Source organism: Bos mutus, chromosome 2, assembly GCF_027580195.1.
Source record: "Bos mutus isolate GX-2022 chromosome 2, NWIPB_WYAK_1.1, whole genome shotgun sequence".
Taxonomy (NCBI): Eukaryota; Metazoa; Chordata; class Mammalia; order Artiodactyla; family Bovidae; genus Bos; species Bos mutus.
This window is the reverse complement of record NC_091618.1, coordinates 11262814-11286875: the sequence shown is the minus strand read 5'-3', so window position 1 is coordinate 11286875 and position 24062 is coordinate 11262814. Positions and strand designations below refer to the sequence as shown.

General features: G+C 38.9%; 1 protein-coding gene across 8 annotated transcripts; it reads left to right on the top strand.

The window, feature by feature from the left end:
* TAF12 (TATA-box binding protein associated factor 12) lies at positions 1-23901 on the top strand. 8 transcript variants are annotated; one of them, XM_070384153.1, is made up of 9 exons: positions 22-187; positions 807-991; positions 1114-1203; positions 11600-11683; positions 12370-12621; positions 14503-14580; positions 18600-18714; positions 22092-22180; positions 23671-23901. In XM_070384153.1, the coding sequence occupies exons 4-9, from the start codon at positions 11612-11614 to the stop codon at positions 23704-23706; spliced, it is 642 nt and encodes a 213-aa protein (XP_070240254.1). In that variant the 5' UTR covers positions 22-187; positions 807-991; positions 1114-1203; positions 11600-11611; the 3' UTR covers positions 23707-23901. The 8 variants fall into 8 exon arrangements, with proteins under 8 accessions (XP_070240274.1, XP_070240244.1, XP_070240254.1 ...); XM_070384148.1 differs by lacking the exon at positions 1114-1203; XM_070384159.1 differs by lacking the exon at positions 1114-1203 and having other exon boundaries at positions 38-118.
* The last annotated feature ends 161 nt before the right edge of the window (positions 23902-24062 follow it).

Below are 24062 nucleotides of genomic sequence, written 5' to 3'. Positions count from 1 at the left end.
GAGGCGGGGAGCGGTGCCGGAAGTACTCGGGGAGGGCCGAGCAGTCGGACAGGCTGCTGAGACGAACGCTTCACTGGGGCAGTCTCCGCATATCATGGGGAGATAGACGCTGCTGCCTGTGAGTCTTGGGCCCTGGCAGTTGAGGAAGAAGAGCGGGAGGAAGGAGTCAGGACCCAGACCCACAGTGGTCAGTATTTGAAGAGCCAGGTTGTGGAGGAGACGGGGCTGTGTGAGGAATCAGGCTTTTGGGACGGGACCGAGGGGCTCGGGGCTCGAGAAGATACGGCTGTGGGGACCTGGGCTCCAGACAGGACATAGGGAAAGGGGACGGATGTGAGTTATCCGGCATCTGAGGGAAAGCGGGCTGAGAGGGCCAGACAGGATTGTGAGGACCCACGCTCTTAAGAGGAGAGGGTCGGAAGAGAACGGGGCGTGAAGACACGGTCTCCTAAGAGGTAAAAGCGGAGCTGTAAGGACGGGCTGCTAAGCGATAGAAGCAGGACAGTGAAGACCCATGCTTCTGAGGAAGGATTCAGAAACGGGGCAGCGAAGACTTCGGTTCCTGAGAGGCAGGAGCAGTAAGAGGACACGGGTTTGGGAAGAACAGGAGCGGTCAGTGAAGACGGACTTCTCTGGGGACGGGGTCGGGGCTCGGAGATTCCGAAGTATCTGAGGGAACAGGGCTGTAAGGACCCGAACTCCTAAAAGCGAAGAGGATAAGAGGCCGTGGCTGTGAGGAAATGAGCCTCTTAGTAAAAGGGAGAGAGTTCGGAAAAGATACAGGGATCCACTTTTTCTCCTCCTAGTCTCTGAACCGAGAGTGGTAAAGGATGTATTCAGGGGAAGACAACGACTCCTTCGCGCTGCCTGCTTGACCTTTTGGCAGGCTTGTCTTGTGTCGGATGCAATCTAGGAAGCCCACTTGCAAGCATCTTTTTCAGCTTCGTTCTGGTAAAGCACCTGGTGTAAAGTTGAAGCAGTTATATACTTAGTAAGTGCTTTAAATCCCATTCTAGTCAACTGAGCGCAGATCTCTGCATCTCAAAAAATGATGGTGGAGATGAAAGGACCAGAAAAGATAATCTTTTTTTAAACTCATATTTTACATATAAGGAAGCTAAAATCCAAAGAAGATAAAAATTACAGTGAGGCCACGACTGATTAGATCATGATTTTGATACAGTACCCTGCTCTGCATGGCAGGTAGGAGATGCTTATGGTTAATATTCCTTGAAAATATATTTTTAGAATCTTTGCTCTAACTTCAAACTCAAGAGGGAAGTTTTTACAGATTCTAGTATTTTATTTTGAGTCTTCTTACTGTATTGACATTGATAAAATGAGTGTCACTTACATGTTAGGAAACCTTTAAATGAAGCCCCTTCCCCCTCAAAAATATAGTAAGTCATTTAGAAAGTCAGGGATAAGTAAACTGTGTCCTTTATTTTTAACATATTTAGTGAAGATGGCTGCTTTTAGATAAGGATGGTGGGGATACTAGAACCAGTTACTTTCATTCTTCAGTAATACCTTTTGCTGAAACAGAGTAAGGTTACAGTCCCACAAGTTAAATATTGTTAATTCCATTGTACAGATATATGAAATCAGTGAAGTGCCTCGCCTGAAATCATTTGCTACTAAGTGACCCAGCCCCAGTCAAATCCAGTTATGTGTTTGACTAATATATTTTTCTGTTTTTCTGAATGGATTCCTCACCATGTCTCAGTTTGCTCTTCAGCAAAATGGAATAGTTATACAAAGCCTAGCATTGAATAAAAGCTCTCCCTCCTCCTCCTCCAGACTCCTCTTAATATCAAGTACTGTAACTTATTAGGGTATTAAAGCAGTGTGCTTTTGAGGGGAACTAAATTCCTGTATTTTAAAGAAGCACAGATATTCAAGATAGAAAAATGGGACCTGTATAGAACTTTCCTCACAGTGGAGTAAGACATATTAGTTTTAAATTTAGGAGGCTAAGAAAGACCAATGAGAAGAACAAGGACTTAAATGGAGTAACTTTACAGTTATTGTAATATGAATTAGATGTTTGAGGAAACTGGAATAACTTAGTTCCCAGTGGGTTTGCCTATACTGTTTTCAAATGCCTATACTGAATGCAAGTGATCAAAACTTACACCAAATTATGAGGTAAAGCGTGACCATACTGCCATTTCAAAATACCTGATGATTTAATTCATGATAGTTTACTCCGGAGTTATCATTCTCATCTACGTTTGCAAATCGTATTACTTATTTCACTCATTTGTGGCTCTAGCATTGATTGAGTTATTAGAATAGGATTTCGAAGTAAGTATCTGATCAGAAAATCATTGTGTTAGAGCAGATATGAACATAGAACATATTACTTTTGACCCAAAGTACTTGAGAGGCAGCACATCGACAGTGTTTATAACCTGCTCTGTGAAACAAGTGTGTTGAAGACAAACTTTTAAATCTATACACATGGACTTAATTTTAAACCTTATACTAATTTTTAGAGCTGGAGGAGACTTTAGATTTTGCCTGGTCCTTTTCTAATTATAGGAGTAGAAACTGGGCAAAGGCAGCTCACATAACTCTGGCAGAACTGTGGTGGCACCTAGCCCGACTGACTTGCATCTTCCCTGTGTCACAGCGCCTTTCATCAGCCTCCTGCTGACCATTTGCCACAACTTCTTTTTAATCCACTTTTCTTTTTTAAATGTCTGAAGTAATGAGAATAATTATAGGATGCCACTAATACATAGCAGGATGGGTGAAACATTTTAGGCTTAATATACTGACTTTTATAATGAAAATTTAAAAGAGGAAAGCATATATAGTACACTAGCAAACATTTAAAATGGTACTTAGCAGTGCCACACATTCTTCTAAGTGCTTTAGAGCACATAACTCAGTGAATGGTCACAGCAATCCCATGGGGTATACCTTATGATTAACTCCATTTTCTAGATGAGGAAATTGAGACATAAAGAGATTAGGTAACTTGCTCAAGGACATAAAGCTAATAAGTGGCAGAGTAGGTGCTTGAACCCAGAAACTGCTACCAGAGTCCATCCCTTGACTGCTGTACTGTACTGCTTTTCTGCTAATTCAAAATTGCCTTAAAAAAAAAAAAATTCCTGAACAGTATCAAACTAGTCAAAAAACGAGTAGAAAAAAATCCCACATTTCTGTTGCCCTCAGATCTCACAGACTGCAGTACAATGGATTATTTGTGGTTTATTTAGGCTGGAAACCGTGAGCTTGTTTAGATGCATCTAGAAACCAGTGAGAGGAGAAACAGTCAGGGAGAAAACTCAAATCATTAAGTCATGTACCACAGTGATAAGGCTTTTATGCCATCAGGCTGGTAGCCCCTTTCAGTTTGGGGGTTTTTTGTTTGTTTGGATCTTAGTTCTCTGACCAGGGATTAAACCTGTGTTCCCTGCAGTGGAAGCATAGAGTTCTAATCACTGGACTGCCAAGGAATTCCCTACCTAGTATTTGTTTAAATAATAAATTCCTAAACATTTCAGAGGTAATAGGATTTTAAAGGCAATCCAGGCACATGATTTCCACATAGAAGGGGCTAGTAACATTTTGCTAGTATAATTGTTCTCTCAAACTGTCCTGCAGTTAATAGCTCTGTTTTTAATCCATAGTACATTCCTACCTCTTGGCATGCTAAGAAAATGAGTTACAGATTTGAGTAGCCCAAAAACAACCATAGTACATTACATAATGGAATTCAGGTTATTTACGGTCACTTCATTCCATTGTGCTTGACCAGCGTCATCTACAGTTGAGCTAATGAAAGTTGTCATTAAACAGATAATTTGGACCATTTTGATCACATCGTGATTTTTTGAAATTTTATTTTAAAATTTACACACAGTAAAATTCACTTTTCAGGTTACAGTTCTGTGAGTTGAAACAAGTGTGTACTGTCATGTAAGCACCATAACACTCAAGTTACGTAACAGGTCCAACACCCTCCAGATTTCCTTCATGCTGCTCTTTTGTAGTAGACTTTCCCCAGTGTCATACCCCTGGCAATCACTGATCTGTTCTCCATCCATGTGAAGCTTTGCCTTTTCCAGATCCTTACAGGAAGTAGCCTTTGGAATCTTGCTTGTTGCATTTAGCTTAATGCACTGGAGATTATCCATGTTCCTTGTATTAGTAGTTCTTCCTTTCTGTTGCTAAATTGTATTCCATTGTATGGCTATACATAGTTCATTTATCCATTCTCCAGTTGAAAGATTGTTTTCAGTTTTTGGCAATTATGGATAATGTTGCTGTAAACATTCACATACTGAGTTTTGTGTGACTAAAAGTTTTCATTTGTCTAGGGTAAATAGCTAGCAGTGGGTTGCTGGGTCATATAGTAAGTATACAATTGTATAATAAACTGCCAAACCACTTACCAAAGAGACTGTACCATGTTACAATCACCCCATAAGTGTGTGAGGGTTTCAGTTGCTCCAAATCCTCTCTCAGTTCAGTTCAGTCACTCAGTCGTGTCCACTCTGCGACCCCATGAACTGTAGCACGCCAGGCCTCCCTGTCCATCACCAACTGCCGGAGTTCACTCAGACTCATGTCCATCGAGTCAATGATGCCTCTCTAGCACTTGTCTATTTTTAATTTTAATTATTTTAGTAGATGCTTGCTACTGCTGCTGCTGCTGCTAAGTCACTTCAGTTGTGTCCAACTCTGTGCAACCCCATAGATGGCAGCCCACCAGGCTCCTGTGTCCCCGGGATTCTCCAGCCAAGAATACTGGAGTGGGTTGCCATTTCCTACTCCAAGGAGGTGCTTTCTGTTATCTCATAGTGGCTTTGGAGCTTCCCAGGTGGTGCAGTGGTAAAGAATCCACCTGCCAATACAGGAGACATAAGAAACACAGATTCGATCCCTGGGTTGGGAAGATCCCCTAGAGTAGGAAATGGCCACCCACTCCAGTTTTCTTGCCTGGCAAATTCCATGGCCTATATAATTCACGGGGTCGCAAGGAGTTGGACATGACTGAGCACATAGTGGCTTTATTTTGCATTTCCGTAATGAGTGATGATACTGAGTATTTTGTCATGTGTTTATTTGCCATCTGCTTGTCTTTGGTGAAGGATCTATTCAGATCTTTTGCCCATTTTTTAATTGAGTTGTTTTCTTATTGAATCTTGAGAGTCCTTTGTATATCCTGGATACAAATTGTTTGCAGATACATGATTTGTAAATATCTTCTCTTAGTCTGAAACTTGTCTTTATTTTCATTTGCAGAGCAGAAGTTTTACATTGTGATTAAGCCCATTTATCAGTTTTTTCTTTTGTGGATTGTGCTTTTGGTGTTGTGTCTAAGAACTCTGCTTGACCCAAAGTTAGGGAGATTTTTCTCCTATGTTTTCTAGAAGTTTTATAGTTTTACATTTTTACTTTTAAGTCTATGATCAGTTTTGAATGTATTTTGTATAAGGTATGAGATAAAGGTCAAGATTTATTTATGTTGCTAATGCTGTATTTTTTGTTAGGTTTTAAAAACAGGGGTCAATATTACCTATTTCTTCAGAGGAAACAAACCAAACAGTAGTTTATTTTAATTTTTTACAGGTTACGTATGCACATATTACATTTAGGGTATATAATGAAAAATAAGTCTCACACCTTGGTTCCATGGCCACCCAGATACTACCATCCCTATCCCCCTCAAGACAACTATGGCTATCAGTTTCTTATGTATCTTTCCAGGAATAATTTATACATTTATAATTATGTGTCTTTTTAAACAAGTGATAACAAATTATCCTCACTGTTCTGTACCTTGCATTTTCAATGTACAGTGTATCTTGCAGGTCATTTCATGAACTTCCTTGCTTTTTAGAAACCAGTTTATTGAGACAGTCACGTATTATACAGTTCACCAATTTAAAGTATACAATTCAGGGACTTCCCTGGTGGTCCAGTGGCTAAGACTTCATGTTCCCAATGCAGGGGGTGGGAGTTCAACAACTGGTTGGGAAACTAAGATTCCACATGCCATGGGGCACAGCCAAAAAAAGAAAAGGTATACACTTCAGCGTTTGGTTTCTTTGTTTATTTGGTTGCACCCGGTCTTAGTTGTAGCACGGGGATCTTTGATCTTCATTGTGGCATTCAAGATCTTTAGTTGAGGCAGGGGGGATCTTTTTTTTTAAGTTGTGACATGTGGAATCTAGTTCCCTGAGCAGGGATTGAACCTGAGCCCTGGAGTCTTAGCTACTAGAGCACCAGGGAAGTCCCTAGTCCAGAGTTTTATGGTACATAGAGGGCTGTGCAGCCATCACCACAATTTACTCTAGATTATTTTTGTCACTCCTAAAAGAAACTGCATAAACATTAGAAGTCAGTCGCTGTCCGTCTCCCCACTCCTCAGCTCTAGCAACCACTACAGTATAGATTGGTCTATTTTGGACATTTCATATAAATGGAATCATACAATATATAATCTTTTGTGACTGGTTTCTTTCACTTAGATAATATTTTCATGTCTCATTTTTTTCCAGTGTATTCCATTATATAGTTATATTCTAGTGTATTTAACTATCACTTTGATAGACATTTAGGTTGAAATTGCTTGTATGTATAGTATTCTATTCACATACAAGTTCAGCTGTAATATAAATTGCTAAAAATAGAACCATGGGATCAAAACAATATACACTTTTCTTATTTTGATAGATAAGGCCAAGTAGCTCTTTACAGAGACTTCTGACTTTCATTCCTCCCACTCCAGCAACTTATGAAATGATTATTTCTCCATAAAATTTTCAAACACAGTATGTATACTAAAGTATGTATATAAGCCCTGGGATTTCTTTGGAAGGAATGATGCTAAAGCTGAAACTCCAGTACCTTGGCCACCTCATGCGAAGAGTTGATTCATTGGAAAAGACCCTGATGCTGGGAGGGATTGGGGGCAGGAGGAGAAGGGGATGACAGAGGATGAGATGGCTGGATGGCATCACTGACTCGATGGACGTGAGTCTGAGTGAACTCCGGGAGTTGGTGATGGACAGGGAGGCCTGGCGTGCTGTGATTCATGGGGTTGCAAAGAGTCGGACACGACTGAGCGACTGATCTGATGTATACTAAAACGTTATCATCATTGCCAAATGGCAAATAAATAGTACCCTGTAGTTTTAATTTGTATTTTTATTATAAATGAGAATAAGGATCATTTCATTGTTTTAAGAACCATTTGAATTTCTCTTGTACTGTCATGTTTCTTCATAGTATTTATTTTGGGTAGTTAGTTCTTACTGATTTGCAGTTATTTTTTATATATAAAAGAAAGTTCTTTGATACATCTTGCATGTATTTTTGCTAGTTTGTCTTTTGTCCTTTAACTTCATTTGTTATACTTGTTGCCATGCAGACATTTTTATTTTTGTGTAATTGAACATATTAGTCTCTTTTATGGCTCCTGAGCTGTAGCTCCTGAGCTTTCATTTCTTTAAAAGGATATTAGTTACTCTTGAGAATATTGTTTTTCCAATTTTTAAAAATTGAGATAACTTAGATTTGTATAACATTATAAAAGATAATACAGAGCACCCTTTGCACCACCAGTTTTCTCTACTGATAACATTTTGCAAAACTGTTGAGTAATATGACAATCAGGATATCAACATTGATACAACCAAACAATCTTATTCAGATTTCCCCAGTTTTACCTGTACTTGTTTGCTTATATGTATATATGTACTAAGTGCTACACAATTTCATCACTTTTTATAGGTTAATTTATCCATCATCACTATCAAGATATTGAACAGTTCCATCACAAGGGCTCTTCGTTGCCCCTTTATAACCACATCTCCCTCCCTCCCACCCAGTCCCTGACAACCTCACTAATCTGTCCTCTGTTGGTAAAATTTTGTTATTTCAAAGATGTCATATAAATGGAATTATACAGTGTGTACTCTGAATTGGCTTTTGCTCAGCATAATTCTCTGGAAGTTCAGCCAAGTTGTGCATATCAGTAGTTCATTCCTTTTTCTCGCCGAGTAGTATTCCATGGTATGGATATACCCCAGTTTGTTTAATGATTCCCCTATTAAAGGACATCTGAATTGATTGCAGTTTTTGATTATTGCATGTAAGTCTACTATGAGCATTCATGTACAGGTTTTGGTGTAAACGTAAGTTTTCCTTTCTCTAGGATAAATGCCTAGGATTGCAGTTGCTGGGTCATATAGTAGTTGTGTGGTTTTTTGTTTTTGTTTTTCCACATTCACTTTGTTGAGGTATAATTTGCATTCAATAAAATGTATACCTTGTAAGCATATAGTTCTGTGAGTTTTGATAAATGTAGCAGCTGTGTAAGCATTCCCCGCACTTCAGATATAGAAGGTTTACATCACCTCGAAAACTTCCACCCTGCCCTGCTGCAGTCAGTCTCGGCCTCATCTATCATTAGAGACTTGTGTTTAGATCATTAGATATTAAAATTTCACATAAATGGGATCATAGTATGTATTATTTTGAGACCGACTTTTTTTTCCACCAAAATATTTTGATTCATTCCTGTTGTTTCCTGTGTTAGTGATTTTTTTCTTTTTCCATTTTTAAATAAACTCTTAGAGCAGTTTTATTTATTTATCTAGGAGGTCCTACCAGGATAGCAATTTTAGATTTATAGAAAAATTGAGAAGATAGTACAGAGCTCCCATATACCCTGTACCCAGTTACTATAATAATGCACTTCATTATTAGTATCTTACATTAGTATTGTATATTCATTACAACTAATCAACCAATTTTGATATATCTTTATTAGCTGAAGTCCATGGTTTATTCAGTTCTTAGTTTTTCCACTTAGTCTTCTTGTCTGTTTAGGCTCCTCTGTGACAGTATATATTTAGATTTTTAAGAAATTGTTTTACAGAATGGCTATGCCTTTTATACTCCCACTAGCACTATGTGAGTGATCCAGTTTCTCTGCATCCTCATTAGCACTTGGGGTCACTATTTTTTATTTTAGTCATTCTGATAATTGTATAGTTATATCTCATTATAGTTTTAATTTGCCTTTCTTTAATGACTAATGTTGTTGATTGAATGACTTTCAGTTTGCTTGTTTGCTCTCTGCTTATCCTCCTTGGTGTAATGTCTGGTGTGACTTTTGTCCATTTTCCAGTTGAATTACTTTTTTTTAATCTATTGAGTTTTGAGAGTTTATTTAATGCATTCTAGATACTAGTCTTTTGTTGGATCTATAGTTTTTAAATATTTTCTCCTAGTCTGTAGCTTGTCTTTCCATCGTTTCTACATGAGCTTTCACCGAGGAAACTTTCAATATTTGATGAGGGCCAATTTATCAGTTTCCCCTTTTATTGATCATGCTTTTGGTGTCATGTCTGAGAATGCTTTGCCTAGCTAGAGCCCAAAAATTTTCTTCTTTTTTTTTTTTTTAAATTTTGTAGTTATACATTTTACATATATGTGATCCACTTTGAGTTAATTTTTGTATAAAAGGTAAATTTTAGGTTTCAGAATATTCTTTAAAGATATTCTGTATTTTATCTGTGATTTGATATTTAAAATTTAAATATCTGATCAATCTGGAATGGAGGAGCATATGAAAGGGAAAATGTATAACACCCCCCAGTGCAAATTGATCAACTATTTAAATTTTAAATATGAAACTAGATGTTTTCCAGATATACTCAATCATACACCACCATTTATTCAATAATATGTCTTTTCTCTATTGATACATGCTATGAACATGAGTATATAGCTTTGTGTGAGAACATAAGTTTTCTGTTTTCTGAGATAAATGCCTGGGAGTGTAATCTTTTACCTATTTGGGGGAGGGGTTGGTTTATTGTCCCTAATTGTGGCATAATTTAAAATGCATAGATCTTAAATATTCAGTGTGATGAGCTTGACAGGTGTATAAGCCCATGAAATGATCACCCACCCAGGTGTTCTGGTGCTTTAAATTCAACCAAATAAAGGAACGGTCTAGGAAACTCAGAGCAGTGCCAGTCTGGAAATGGGTGTCTGGTTATCATCTGCTTTGTTTGTTTTGTTTTAATGGAAGAAGTAGCTCACTGACCCAGAATTTTTTAAAGTTAGAAGTATCGTTTGTTTCTCAACAAAATCAGTGGGAACGGTAAATTTCAGTCTTGTCTTAGAAACTTTGATTTTTCTTACGTTACACAGATTCCACTTATTTCATTAAGGCTGTTTATTTTATTAGTAGCCATCAGAGCTATTCCTTAAGATTAATTCCTATATGATTATTCATATTTGGTACTGTGTAGATAGATATATATTTTTTTAATCTCCAGGTTCTTTTTTTTTTAATATTTATTTATTGGCTGCACCAGTGCTTAGTTGTGGCACCTACAATCTCATTCCCCAACCAGGGTTCAAACCCATGCCCCTTGCATTGGAGCATGGAATCTTAGCCACTGGACCACCAGGGAAGTCCCTATGTCCAAGTTCTTAATAGGGAAGTTTCCATTATTCAGAAATACACAAAAGTTCTTCCATTTACTTTGAGCAATACTCAGTGCTATTTGGGAAGTAAGTCTGCTGAATGTTGTGGGAATGTAATTTGAGGACAGAGTATGTTCATACTGATAATCTTCAGTAAAGCTTTATCATAGAACTTGCTCCAGGAAAATAGTTTGTGTTTTATAACATTAGAAGAGTTATTACCATTTAACAACCTTTTCTTTTTCTGATTCTTTCTTTGGTAACATTTGTGAGTAGGGAGAAGGAAACATGGACCATGTGTTTTTTTAAAAAAGTAATCTTTATGTTATGCTACCCACCTCAGTCAACTCTTGGCCAACAAAGTTTCTCTTAATCATTTAACTAGTTGCTTTTATTAAGAGTAAACCAGCAGAAGATGATTTCTGCCATTAGAGAGTTAAACAATTTGTTGGAGAGGAGCTTAGCAATAGGAGCAAGAGTAGAATAGATGAAGATACTCATTTAGGTTGCTGCTGCTGCTGCTAAATCACTTCAGTCATGTCCGATTCTGTGCGACCCCATAGACGGAAGCCCACCAGGCTCTCCCATCCCTGGGATTCTCCAGGCAAGAACACTGGAGTGAGTTGCCATTTCCTTCTCCAATGGATGAAAGTGAAAAATGAAAGTAAAGTTGCTCAGTTGTGTCCGACTCTTCGAGACCCCATGGACTGCAGCCTACCAGGCTCCTCCGTCCATGGGATTTTCCAGGCAAGAGTACTGGAGTGGGGTGCCATTGCCTTCTCCATTTAGGTTGTTAAGCTTTATCAAGTTCTGAAAACTTTGCCATGATTCTTGCAGGTTCAAATTCTGTAATTTTGGTCAATAAAGTGTTTCATATGCTGCTAGTTTATCCCTAATAGTAGAGCATTCATTTTTTGGAAGAGAGTCTTAATGTTACTATTGTTATCTTTAATTAATTTAAAAAGTTATATATGAAAGAGATGGAGATGTTTTTCTGGGTGCACAGTAGGAATAAAGAGATGTTTCTCTGCATCCAGTTTGCCTGCATCCTGGTCTTTGAAGACATGCAGGCCATGCAACTGAAATGGTTCTGTGACAAGGGTGGTGCTTGACGCCAGTTATTCATTTACAGGTAGCTTTTGAAATGGCTGCCTCTCATTTCACCGGGCTCACAGCCGTTGCTGATGTAATTAAAGATCTAGACACTCAGATAGCTGTAAGTAAGCTCCTTGAGGTCACTGTGGGCAGAACTTCTTGAATGTGCTTCTGATCTTGACACCAAAGCTGAGGTCCACCGAGTCAACCTCATGGCTCTAAAATTTAGAAGTCTTGGCTATTCCAGGCTAGGGACTCTGCATGTATTTAAAGATTGCTAACACTCAGAGAAAATTTGCCCTTGATGACAGAGAAGAGCTTACTTTTAACAGTTGCTAAATTTATTATGTTTATCAGGCCCTGGCATAGATTTAAGCATGTTTGAAATGCTGAAATGAACTAATCTGTTTTTTGAAGTTTTGTGACTAGGTTTCAAGTATGTGATTGTGCCATGATTTATTTGAATTTAGCGTTATTTGATGTTCAAAAATAATGCATGTACTACTTAACCAAGTATTCTGTTTTTACAAAGTCTTCAAAAATGTCTTGCTCATTCTAGTTTATTTATGTACATAAGATTCCTCATTTCATTTAATTTCTTATTTCACTTGTGTGGACTATTTAGCTTTTCCGAAAGAGATGGTTTCTAAATATCAGGTGAGAGCAGTGAACATTCTTCATTCCATTTTGAATGTGCGGGTGTCAGATGAAGACCCTTCAAAGTCCAACAGACCTCATAGAATTTTACTTTTAAAACTCATCCTTTATTACATGTCTTTCCTGAATTAATTCTTTTTTCTTCTACAGTTGATTGGCCTTGGTCCTCATAGCTCCAAAAAGAAACAAGATCTCGATAAGCTCTATGAGCTAAAGTCCAAAGCAAGACAGATTATGAACCAGTTTGGTCCCTCAGCCCTAATCAACCTGTCCAATTTCTCATCAATAAAACCGGAACCAGCGAGCACCCCTCCACAAGGCTCCATGGCCAATAGCACTGCAGTGGTGAAGATCCCAGGCACTCCTGGGACAGGAGGGCGTCTCAGCCCTGAAAACAATCAGGTATCATCATCTTTTTGTTCTCTGTGGGCACTTCTTATCTGTTCTTTAAAGCAGTGATACTTTGAGAGATGTCCAACTCAGATGCTGCCTCTTCCTCTCAGACTTCTTAAGTTCTTTATCAGTATATCATGTACATTTATCAATTTTTACTTTGTAGAATGTATGTGTGTATACATATATATGTGTGTGTGTATATATATATACACACACACACATGCATGCATTAATACAATACCTTGCCTATGATAGGTTTTTATATATTTATATATAAATATATGCTATATAATTGTTAAGCAAAATAAAATAGGTAAATAATTAATGGCTTCATTATTCATTATTCTTGTAATAAAAGTACCCTTGCTTCCAGTCTTTTCTCCTTCTAGTTCATCTAGCTGCTACCATTATTCATTTTCTGCAATGATTCTATAATCTGACCCCCTCTTTTTACCCATGATCCTGATTCTGTCCTCCAGAGCCATAAAAAATAAGTATAATCTCTGACTTGGGCCTTGTAGGCTGAGTAGAACAGGATGAGGAGACAATAGTTCAAGAGAATGAGGGAGGAACTAGCAACAGTGAATGGGAAGGGTTATGCAGATAGTCAGGAGATTGATTACCATACTGAGTGTGGAGTTGGAGAAGAGCAGGAATTAAAATTGTATAGGTGGGATTCTAACAGAACATACTGGGCCTATGTTAGTTTCCATTGGAACTTTTAGTCAATAAACAATCTTTGCAAATATTCAATGAGGCATTAAAATAACATAATAAAGTATCTTAGGGGGATTAACTTGACAGGGGACAAGAAAGGTAAGAAAGTGGGCAGACTGAGAGGAAGTCTGAGACTCTTACAGTAAGTCACAATATGTGGTAAAGAATTAAGCAATAATGGTAGAATGGATAGATCTGAGACATTATTAACAAATATTTATTTTTAAAATTGTATTCTTTTTTCCCATTTCCAATGTTATACAGGCTTTTTGTGAAATTTTAGAAAAAGAGTAAATAGTCCGTAATTCTATGACCACCCCAAAGTAACTGTGGTAAACATTTTAGTGTGTGTTTTTGATTCTTCTTTAGTGGCATGTACATGTGATATAATTTTTCCTTTATGAAAGAGGGGATCATAGTTGTACTGCTGCTGCTAAGTCACTTCAGTCGTGTCCGACTCTGTGCGACCCCATAGGCAGCCCACCAGGCTTCCCCATCCCTGGGATTCTCCAGGCAAGAACACTGGAGTGGGTTGCCATTTCCTTCTCCAATGCATGAAAGTGAAAAGTGAAAATGAAGTCACTCAATCGTGTCTGACTCTTAGCGACCCCATGGACTGCAGCCTACCAGGCTCCTCTGTCCATGGGGTTTTCCAAGCAAGAGTACTGGAGTGGGGTGCCATTGCCTTCTCCGATAGTTGTACATACTTATACAAATATTCAGTTAAACAGAGAGGAACACATGTTCCCAGCCATTGAGGAGCTTTTAGGCTATTAAGTCAGAAAACAAGGAAAGAAACCCAATGATGGAAGGGCACACAGGGTACGACAGAGGCCGAAGGAGGAGGTGGTTGCTTTTACCTGGGTAGCCTAGGAGAGCACAGAGAGGAGGCTCTGTGAGCTGGGCAGGTGGGAAGCTATACAAAGGCAGCAGAGGAGCTATACAACTTGTGATGGTCAGAAAATTGGTAATTAATAGAGTTTCCTAAAACTGTTTGACAGATGTTGGCCTCTCCTCCATGCTGCTCTTTCCGCCTTTCCCGAGGCTATTCTTGACTCTAGAATATAGTCTTCCAGTAGTAGCTCCAGGTAGGCCAGACTGAGAGTTCTTTGGAAAGTAGAAATCAAACCCGGTAAATTGGCTGAAAACTGTTCTCCCAATTAACTTTAGGTATTGACCAAGAAGAAGTTACAGGACTTAGTAAGAGAAGTGGATCCTAATGAGCAATTGGATGAAGATGTGGAGGAGGTAAGGTGGGACTGGGTACTCCAGAGACTGTGTCCCTGAGAAGTCGTACAGAATAGCTGTTAACAGCACAGACTAGAGGCAGACATATCTGAATTTGAGACTTGGCTCTGTGGGTGTGTTAGTGAAGCTTTGTGAAACTCAGCTTCCTCCTGTGTTGGTAAGGTATGACAGTATTTATCTACAGGGTTATTCAGGGTTTTTGTGAGGGTCCGGTAGAATAACTTACACAAATCACCTTAGAGAATGTTTAGCACTTATACCGAACACTGCTATTTTTGCCTATCAAAAAGGGTGTAGTCTGCTGCTCATAGGCAGTCACTTTCAACAGTTTAAATTGTTTCTTCTATTTCTTTCCTTTTTTAATTAATTAATTTTTTTTTTTTTTTTTTGGCCACACTGTTGGGGCCTGTGGGATTTTAGTTCCCTGACCAGGGATTGAACCCATGCCCCCTGCATTGGAAGTGCTGAGCCTTAACCACTGGACCATCAGGGAAGTCCCCATTCCACTGAATTTCTGAGTAATATACTTAAACAGATATTCTTTGATTCATTAATTTTCTAATAGTTGTAAACTTACTGTTATGGTAGACAAGAATTTGTTAAACCACTCACATACGTGCCATACAGACTTTGCTTTCTCTCATTTTTCCAGTATCGTTTTGTCACAATTTTTGCATAGCCCAGAAATCAGTATTTACATTATTCTGGCTATTCAATTGTTTACTCATCACCAGTGAGCCAAGGCATGCCTATGACTACCTTTCCTTTTTGGTATAACTTATCTTCTTGAAGTAGATAATTGACCCTTTTTAGTTACTTAGTTTTCTTTGTGCCTTTTTTATTCAGCTTCCACTATTAGCTATCTTATACCCCATCAACATTATTTTCCAAATGGAAAAATACTTAATTTGGGTTTTCTCCCTCTGGGAGAGACCTCCATCCTCTTCTAGTTTGATTTATTTTAATCCACTTACACAGATCCCTCCCCTTCCTTTTGCTCTTTTTCTGATGGATGTCTTGTCTCCTAAATCCCACATCCTCTTACTTTTACTCCCTCATTTTGTTAGACTAGATTTTTTTTTTGTTACTTCCTACGAAAGGCTAGATGATAGGTAAAATGTTTGAAAATATCTGCAGTCTAACCTCACACTTAATTTTTAGTTTGGCTGAATTTAGAATTCTATTTGGAAATTATTTTTTTCCTGTTAGTGATGAAGGCATTGCTCCATTGTCTTCTGAAATCTAAGAAACCTTAGTCAGTTCTGGTCCAAGTTCTTTTAGGGTCCAAATTTCTTCCTGTTCTGAATTTTCATATGAGCCTTACATGTTATCTTTTTTCTTTTGTTGTGCTATGTTCTTACAGGCTTCTTTTAGACACTTGTGTGTCTCAATTCAAAGATGATATTGTTTGTTTGTTTTTTTCTTTTCTGAGGAATATGTAATGATAGAGAAAGGAAATGCAGGTTGCAAAAACAGTATAATTCCACTGTTATTTTTATGTTTTTTTATCTGGAGAGAAAATATTTGTCCTCACTATGTGAGTTTGGTTTTTTAGATGCAGCTTTATTGAAATAAAATCCATGTAACACACAATTCATGCATTTGAAATATACATAGTTCATTGGTTTTTAGTATATTCACAGAATTGTACAGTTATCAACATAATCTTAGAACATTGTCATCACCCCTAAAAGGAGCAGTCACTTCATTTTCCCCCAATCCCCACAACCCTTGGCAGCCACTAAACTACTTTCTGTAGATTTGTTTATTTTGGACATTTCAAATAATTGGAATCATATAATAATTGGTCTTGTATGACTAGTATCTTTCACTTAACATAATGTTTTTTAAATTCATCCTGTTGTAGCAGGTATCGATAGTTCATTTCTTTTTATGACTGAATAATAATGATAGTACATTGTATGGGTATGCCACATTTTGTTTTTCCATTTATCAGTTGATGGACATTTGGATTATTTCCACTTTTTGGCTATTATCACTTATATTGCCATGAACATTCATGTACAGGTTTTTTGTTTTTTCTTCCCTTTCTTTTTTTGAAATCATGTACAATTTTTTCTGTGGGCATACGTTTTCATTTCTTTTAAATATATACCTAAGACTGGAATTGATGAATCATATGGTAACTGTGTTTTTCCTTTGAGGAATTTCCTGTTTTTATAAAGTGTTCCATCCTTTGACATTTCCACCAGCTGTTATGAGGGTTCCATTTTTTTAATCTTAGTTTTTTGATAATTTCTTCTCCATTATTGTTCTTTCTTTCTGGAATGACAGTTGGCCGTGTAATAGTTCCATGGCTGTGAACAAGTTAGTCTCCATGAATCTTATCATCTTCCTCTAAAAAATTAGGGTAAAATCCATGCTCCATTTTTTTTTCACAGGGTTATTGTAACAGTAACAGTTGGATGTTGGATCTTCTGCATTGATCCTCTTAGTTTTGGGTTTTTTAAAAAATCTTTTCTATTGTTCATTTCTTTGCAATTCTAAGTTTTGCTTGCTGGAGAAATTTTCCTCAGTTTATCTTCTAAATGTTAACTTTTTTTTTTTTAATAAAAATTTTAATTTCCATGAACTTTTTCTTGTTGACTGTTTTTTTCCCCCTTAATCCATTCTGTTCTTATTTTATGATTGTTAGGATCTTCTTCTATTTTTCTCTCTGAAGATATTAATTATGTTGTTTGACATTTTCTTCTTTTCCCTGTATTGTCTGTTTCCTCTGGGTCCCCTAATCCCCCTTTGGTTTGTTTATTTTCTTTTTAGTGTTGGAGATTTTCTTCAGATGTCTAGTAATCCTGGTATGTGTGGGGAAGAGTCGCTTGGCTGCTTTTGAAGATGAGGATTGGAAGTCTGTTCTGTATATAGACATCTAACAGTTCTTCAGTTTTTAGTCCCATATCTGAGTCAAGTCTTCTTTGGTTAATGATAGCTCCAAATCCTGGATCTGGGAAATCAGTTCAGTTCTCATTGGTGTCCCCTCTACAGACATTTGTGTTATACCTTCTGTCTGCTAGGTCAGTTCCCACTTTCTTTGTTACCTCTTTTCCAAAATTTTGCTGTAAAAGTTTATTGGAATTTCTTGTCCATTAAGGTTTTCTCTCCTTTTCTTCTTGTCTTTGTGGGTTTATATGTCTTCCCCCCGACCCCCAACCCTTTTCTTGTTGTTTTATTGGGTTAGGAGAGAGGTCATTTTTGGAGCTGACTTACCATGTTTAATCATTTGAAATCTTTCTTTTAGATAGTTCCATAGGAAAGATAGCAATATATTAATGGTCTAGCAGAAAAAGTAATGTTTAGAACTATGGTTGTAATTTTATTTTTTTTCCAGAGGAAGACATGAGGAAGGTATTCACTAATCAAAATTTCAGGTTTTCTTAATTGTAGATCTTTAACTTCAGAATTCTGATTTTGCTCTTTACATAGTCTATGAATAGTGGATAATGAAGTGGAAAGAATCCAGGATTTGGACTTAGAGCCTTGAGCTCGAATCCTGCTTCCACTGCTTAGTAGTTACATGGCTGTAAACAAGTTAGTCTCCATGAATCTTAGCATCCTCCTCTATAGAATTAGGATAAAATCTATGCCCCATTTTTCCCCCCATGGGATTATTATAAGGACTCGGTGAGATAACGGAAATAAAAATGCTTAAGAGAATATGAAGGATTTAATGAGAAAATGAGGATTTAATGATTCACTTTTATGTTCCTCCCTAATTCAGAAGAAGATATAGAGGGGATAGGGCTTGGGCTGGTGGACTGCTGCTAGGTAGAAAGTATAGAAAATGCATCCTCAGAAAGGTGTGAATTTCTCTGAACCTGGTTAACGAGTGGGTATGTTTCTCTTGTCCTCACTCCTCCTTCTTACCTTCCCTCAAATGCTGATTCCAGGCCTTGTAATAGAAAGCCTGACTAGATATGTGATTCAAGCAAATACAGGTGTCTCAGCAACAGGAGCCTACCCTGCCATGCCATGGTTACTCTCCCCCACCGTTTTTCCCCCAGATGCTGCTGCAGATTGCTGATGATTTTATTGAGAGTGTGGTGACAGCTGCCTGCCAGCTTGCTCGGCATCGCAAGTCCAGCACCCTGGAGGTGAAAGATGTCCAGTTGCATCTAGGTATGCGGTCTCGTTTCTCCCTGAGGTATCCACACTGTAGGAACCTTCCTGCCAGGATCAGACGTTAGAGCTCTGGGATTTATATATTCATTCAATAGTAACATTAAACAGGAAAGAGAAATTCATCCATGGTAGGGGAATGAGCCCTGCATTGAGTTTGCCACTGTCTAACTGTACTACCTTATCCTTTCCACTTACTTTCTCTTAAAGTCGATTTCATCATTCGTAAAATAGGGATCATAATATCCTCCTTACAGGGTCATTGGGGGATTATAGATAATGTTGTAAAGTGACTGGCACAAAATAATGAGCTCAGTAAATGTAACTATTAGATGTCCACCATTCATATAATGGTATTTTCCTTCCAGTTTTTAGTTTATTGATGTATTTTTCCCAAGAACATTTTATCCCTAATGTACATATAATTTTGCATTCTGCTTTTCTACTTAATAGACACTAAATTTGAGCCTGGATTTTTCTGGGAGACACTCATCTAACATTGGTAATCATAATCACTTGGAAATGAATAAGCCACCCCCATCCCCATCTCCTGCTGCATTGGTTGCAGTATGATCAAAAGGAAGGGAACAATCTGTGACTACAAAGTCAGGCCAAAAGAATGAGGCACTGTTATTAAGGGATTCAGTGCAGATCAGCCCTGACTGAAAGGCTTCCTTCTCAGTATTAGGGAGCTACTGCTCAGAAGGTGCTGGTACTGGGGGTGGAATAAATGACACACTTCTGGTTAACATTGCTGGTATTATTAGCAGAAGACTTTGCATCATACTTTTGCATCATACTTTGGCCACCTGATGCAAAGAACTGACTCATTGGAAAAGACCCTGATGCTGGGAAAGATTGAAGGCAGGAGGAGAAGGGGATGACAGAGGATGAGATGGTTGGATGACATCAGCAACTCAATGGACATGAGTTTGAGCAAGCTCCAGGAGTTGATGATGGACAGGGAAGCCTGGCATGCTGCAGTCCGTGGGGTCGCAAAGAGTCAGACACGACTGAGTGACTGAACTGAACTGAATAGCAGAAGACAGATATTTCAGTTACCTATTATTGTATAATAAACATGGCAGAAATAGCATGGCTTTTGTTAACTAGCCTCTGAAGACACACTGCATTGCATGTGCACGTGCTAAATCACTTCAGTTGTGTCCAGCTCTTTGTGACCCCATGGACTATAGCCCGCCAGGCTCCTCTGTCCATGGGATTCTCCAGGCATGAATACTGGAGTCGGTTGCCATTTCCTTCTCCAGGTGATCTTCCCGACCCAGGGATCGAACCAGCATCTCTTATATCTCCTGCATTAGCAGGCAGGTTCTTTACCACTAGTGCCACCTGGGAAGCTGAATTCTGTTCTATGAGGCAATCACAAAGACCTGACCAGGTTCAAGGGGAGGGATCACAGACTCCACTTCTTGATAGAAGACATACTTTAAAACCACCACAACACAAATGCATAGAGACCAAAAGTACAGTGGTGGTTACCAGAGGCTAGGAGGATGGAGCAATGGAAGTTATTGTTTAGTGTGTACAGAGTTTAGGTTTGGATGGATGAAAAGAGGTGGGTAATGGTAATGGTTGTGTGAATGTGCTTACTGCCACTGAGCCATACACTTAAAAATGGTTAATTTTATGTGTATTTTATCATACCCTCCCCTAAAAAATCCCACACAGTTTCTATTACTTTCAGAGTTTAACATTCCTGTTTGTAAAAGTGTTTTGTATTTTGATTGTTGAAAATAAAATTGGAATGTCAGTTTCTTCATTAAGGGTAAGAAATAATTATCACAAACATGAATACTTGAAATTCTGTATGACCAGAATAGCTTTTTGTCAGGGGACCTAATGGAACCTGAATCATAAGGAAGATTGCTGGGAGGCATGGGATCAAAGCATGGGAAGTTAGGGAACCTGGTGTTGACCATCTAGGTCAGCTGCGCACACCTCCCCTCCTCCTAGCCCCACCAAGGATAAGTGCCAGTGGAGCTGTAAACCCTGATGGCTTGCTTTTGGGCAGGCTGGGATGGATACTGCCAGTGTTTGCTTCTCATCCAGCTATTTCCTATACTTGAATGGTTAAATAACCTCACCTTCTATTGACATGGTCTTCATTTCTTTATTTTTTTTCCATTAAATATATTTATCTGTAGAGTATACATTCATATTAATTCATTATCTTTAGTTTTAAATGAATCTAAATATTCAAGGTTACCAACTGATTAACTTAGGTATCTTCTAACTAGTTGTACTTGAATATATATTAAATATGTACTCCTTTTGAGTAGAGATTTATTCCCTAAATAATCTTATATGTGTGATTTCTTTACATTTGATCTACTTAAAGTGCAGTACACTTGTATTTGTGGATTGAGGGGTCCATGTAGCTATGCCAGTTTCTGACAAAGGAGAATAACCAAGAATACCAACTGATGTCTGCCCTCTGGTAACGTGGAGTAGCAGTCCTACAGGCACGGTCATGCAGTGGCAAAAGGACATGGAGCTGTGGCGTGGACATACCTGTTTCAGTATCTGTATTTCTGTGTGTTTATCTCAGGCTGTGGGATTGCAACATGCCACTGAGGGCTCTCTACTACCCTATCAGGTGGTTATTTCTGTTGTTATTCAGTCGCCAAATCCTGTGCAACTCTTTGCTTCCCTCTGGATTGCAGCACACCAGGCTTCCCTGTCCTCCACCATCTCCTGGAGTCTGCCTAATTTCATGTCCATTGAATCAGTGATGTCAACCAACCATCTCATCTTCTGTCGCCCTCTTCTCTTTCTGTCTTCAATCTTTCCCAGCATCAGGGTCTTTGCCGATGACTAGGCTCTTCGCCTCAGGTGGACAAAGTATTGGAGCTTCAGCATCAGTCCTTCCAATGAATATTTCTGTTGTTACTACTATATAAAAGGTCAAGAAACCAAGACCCAACATTATATTGCTCCACAGTGAAGCAGCAGAGCTAGGACCTGGCTCTTCACTCCAGATTGCTAAGAGTGCCTTTCTGTTCCTACTCCTCCTTTAGGTTTGAGAGGGGTTGCCTTGACCATAAGGGTAAGATGATTGAAGAAACAAGTAACTTTCCTGAAAAGCTACATAGAAAACCTTAGGGCTTCACACCCAAAATTTTGACTCATTTACCTCCTTTTTCCTTGCAAGAGGGTCAAACAGTGTCCTCTAAAACCTTTAAGGCACCATACGCAGTTACCTATTTGGATCCCATAGAGCCGCTCTTCAGAGTTACTATTTATTAGTACAGTGGATTGCCCAGGTTAGTCCTCCCTGACCCTTGTCTGAGAGTCACACTGCACCCAGGCACTCTCTTCCTGGTCCCCTTATCTCTGTGTGGGCTTCTTCCTTACAGAACGCCAGTGGAACATGTGGATCCCAGGGTTTGGCTCTGAAGAAATCCGACCCTACAAAAAAGCTTGCACCACAGAAGCTCACAAACAGGTGAGAAGCCTTCAGAGTCCCAAGGCTGCCACAGCTGATTCCTTGAGTTGTGTCTCAGAGAGAAGGCACACAGCTACCATCTGCAGCTGGGAAATGACTGCGGTGTCATTTCCCCCAAATGTCAGAGAGGGCAGGAGGCAGCAAAGCTCCATGGTACATCAGACATGTTTTTCCTTGGTACTTCGCTGTTCTCAGTGAGGTCTGTTTTTTCTCTCAACTCTGATGAGAGAAAAAATTGAGTGTCTGTGGTGTTGCTTAAAGTTGTTGATTCTAGGTTCTTCTAACATGGATGGAACTTACGCCCACCACATCTCGTTAATGAAATCTTTCATTGTTGCTGATTTGAACATCATCTAGGACCCTCTGACTAAAGGGCAGTTTAAGGAAAGAAGTATGCTATACTTATGCCAGGAGGTAGCACCCAGGCTGCTCTGTCAGGCATTCTGGCCTCTGCCCCAGCTTAACCTTTGTTCTCTGTCCCTCTTACTGCAGAACTGAGGGGTCAGTAAGAGAATCTGTCTCCACTTCTGCTGGAGAACAAGCTGTCCCAGTCACTAGTCAGTCTCATAGCAATGTTGGCCTCCATTTGACAAATCTTAATTTAACTGGCTACTCTGATTTGAAAGTGGGCTCTTTGCAAGCTTTAGATGGCCACAGTTGGGCAGTTCTGACTGAGTGTACTTTGCTTTTCCATAGCTTAGGATCTCTGGATGGGTATGTTTACAAAGCTCACAAAGGAAGCTCTATAAGGAGACTGCTAATAGCCTAAGTGCAGTGTTGTTCAGAAGGGAGTCCCTCAAGGCAGTGGACAGTCAATTTGGTTCTGCTATCAAATTGTCCACTTTTAGCCCTATTTATTTATCAGTCAGCAAATATCATAATGTTAAAACAATCTCTTAGTCAAAAAGAGTGAGCAAAGCAAGTCGTTAATTTGGCCAGTGGCTGGTAATAGGAAGATTTGAAACCCATGATCTGAATGTTGCCCTGATGGGTTATGGTGGAAATTATTAGAGTCAGTTTCCTCCATTGCAGGTCATGCAGTGTGAAATATCAGCTCCCTTTGTGTGTTGGCAACAGGCTCAAAACAGAGGCCTCTTCCCTATTTTCACCATCATCAGGAAAAGAGAATGGTGAGGGGGAGTAAGCCTAGAAAACACATATTTTGATGGCCTGTCCCTTTAAATCCCCAAAAGGCAAGAAGTGTCAGCTTCTGCTTTTAACTTTTTTTTTTTTTGCCATCCTGCTAGCATAGGGCTCTTTGAGTCTTTCAGTCAATGAAATGGGTCTACTGGCCAATAGAAACATCTCTTAGGGCCCCGCAGACTGCACTTTAGTTAGAAGGAGTCTGCTGAGCTGCCCTGTGCCTGTAAGTTCCTGAGGACTCCAGCCTCAGGAGTGGTGTAGATCATGCTACCTGGTAACCACACATGGATTTCCTGGACAGTTCCTCACTCTAACCTGTGTCATTGCTTATTTTTCTCTCCTTTCAGAGAATGGCGTTGATCCGGAAAACAACCAAGAAATAACGCACGGAAAGCTCAGGGGATGGACAGCAATGTATTCGGAGATACTTGAGCTGAGACCTCAGCCATCTCATCCTTGGATTTTTTTTTTTTTTAATGCTTTACAGAGAAGCATATATTTTTTATTAACAGTGCAGCAATATCTATAATGACTGAGAGGATCTGCCAAAAGAATAAAGCCTCCTACCCCAACTTCCAGTCCTTGTTCCCTGCCGTCTCAAAGAAGAGCAGTGTATCTTCCAGAGAAGATTTTATTTGTGGTTTATTATGTAAGTGATTGAATAGGGGACAAAGCATTATGGTCTTGTTTGGTGAGAGAGTATTAATATTAGCAGGATTTTTAGAGGTTTCTGTTCCCT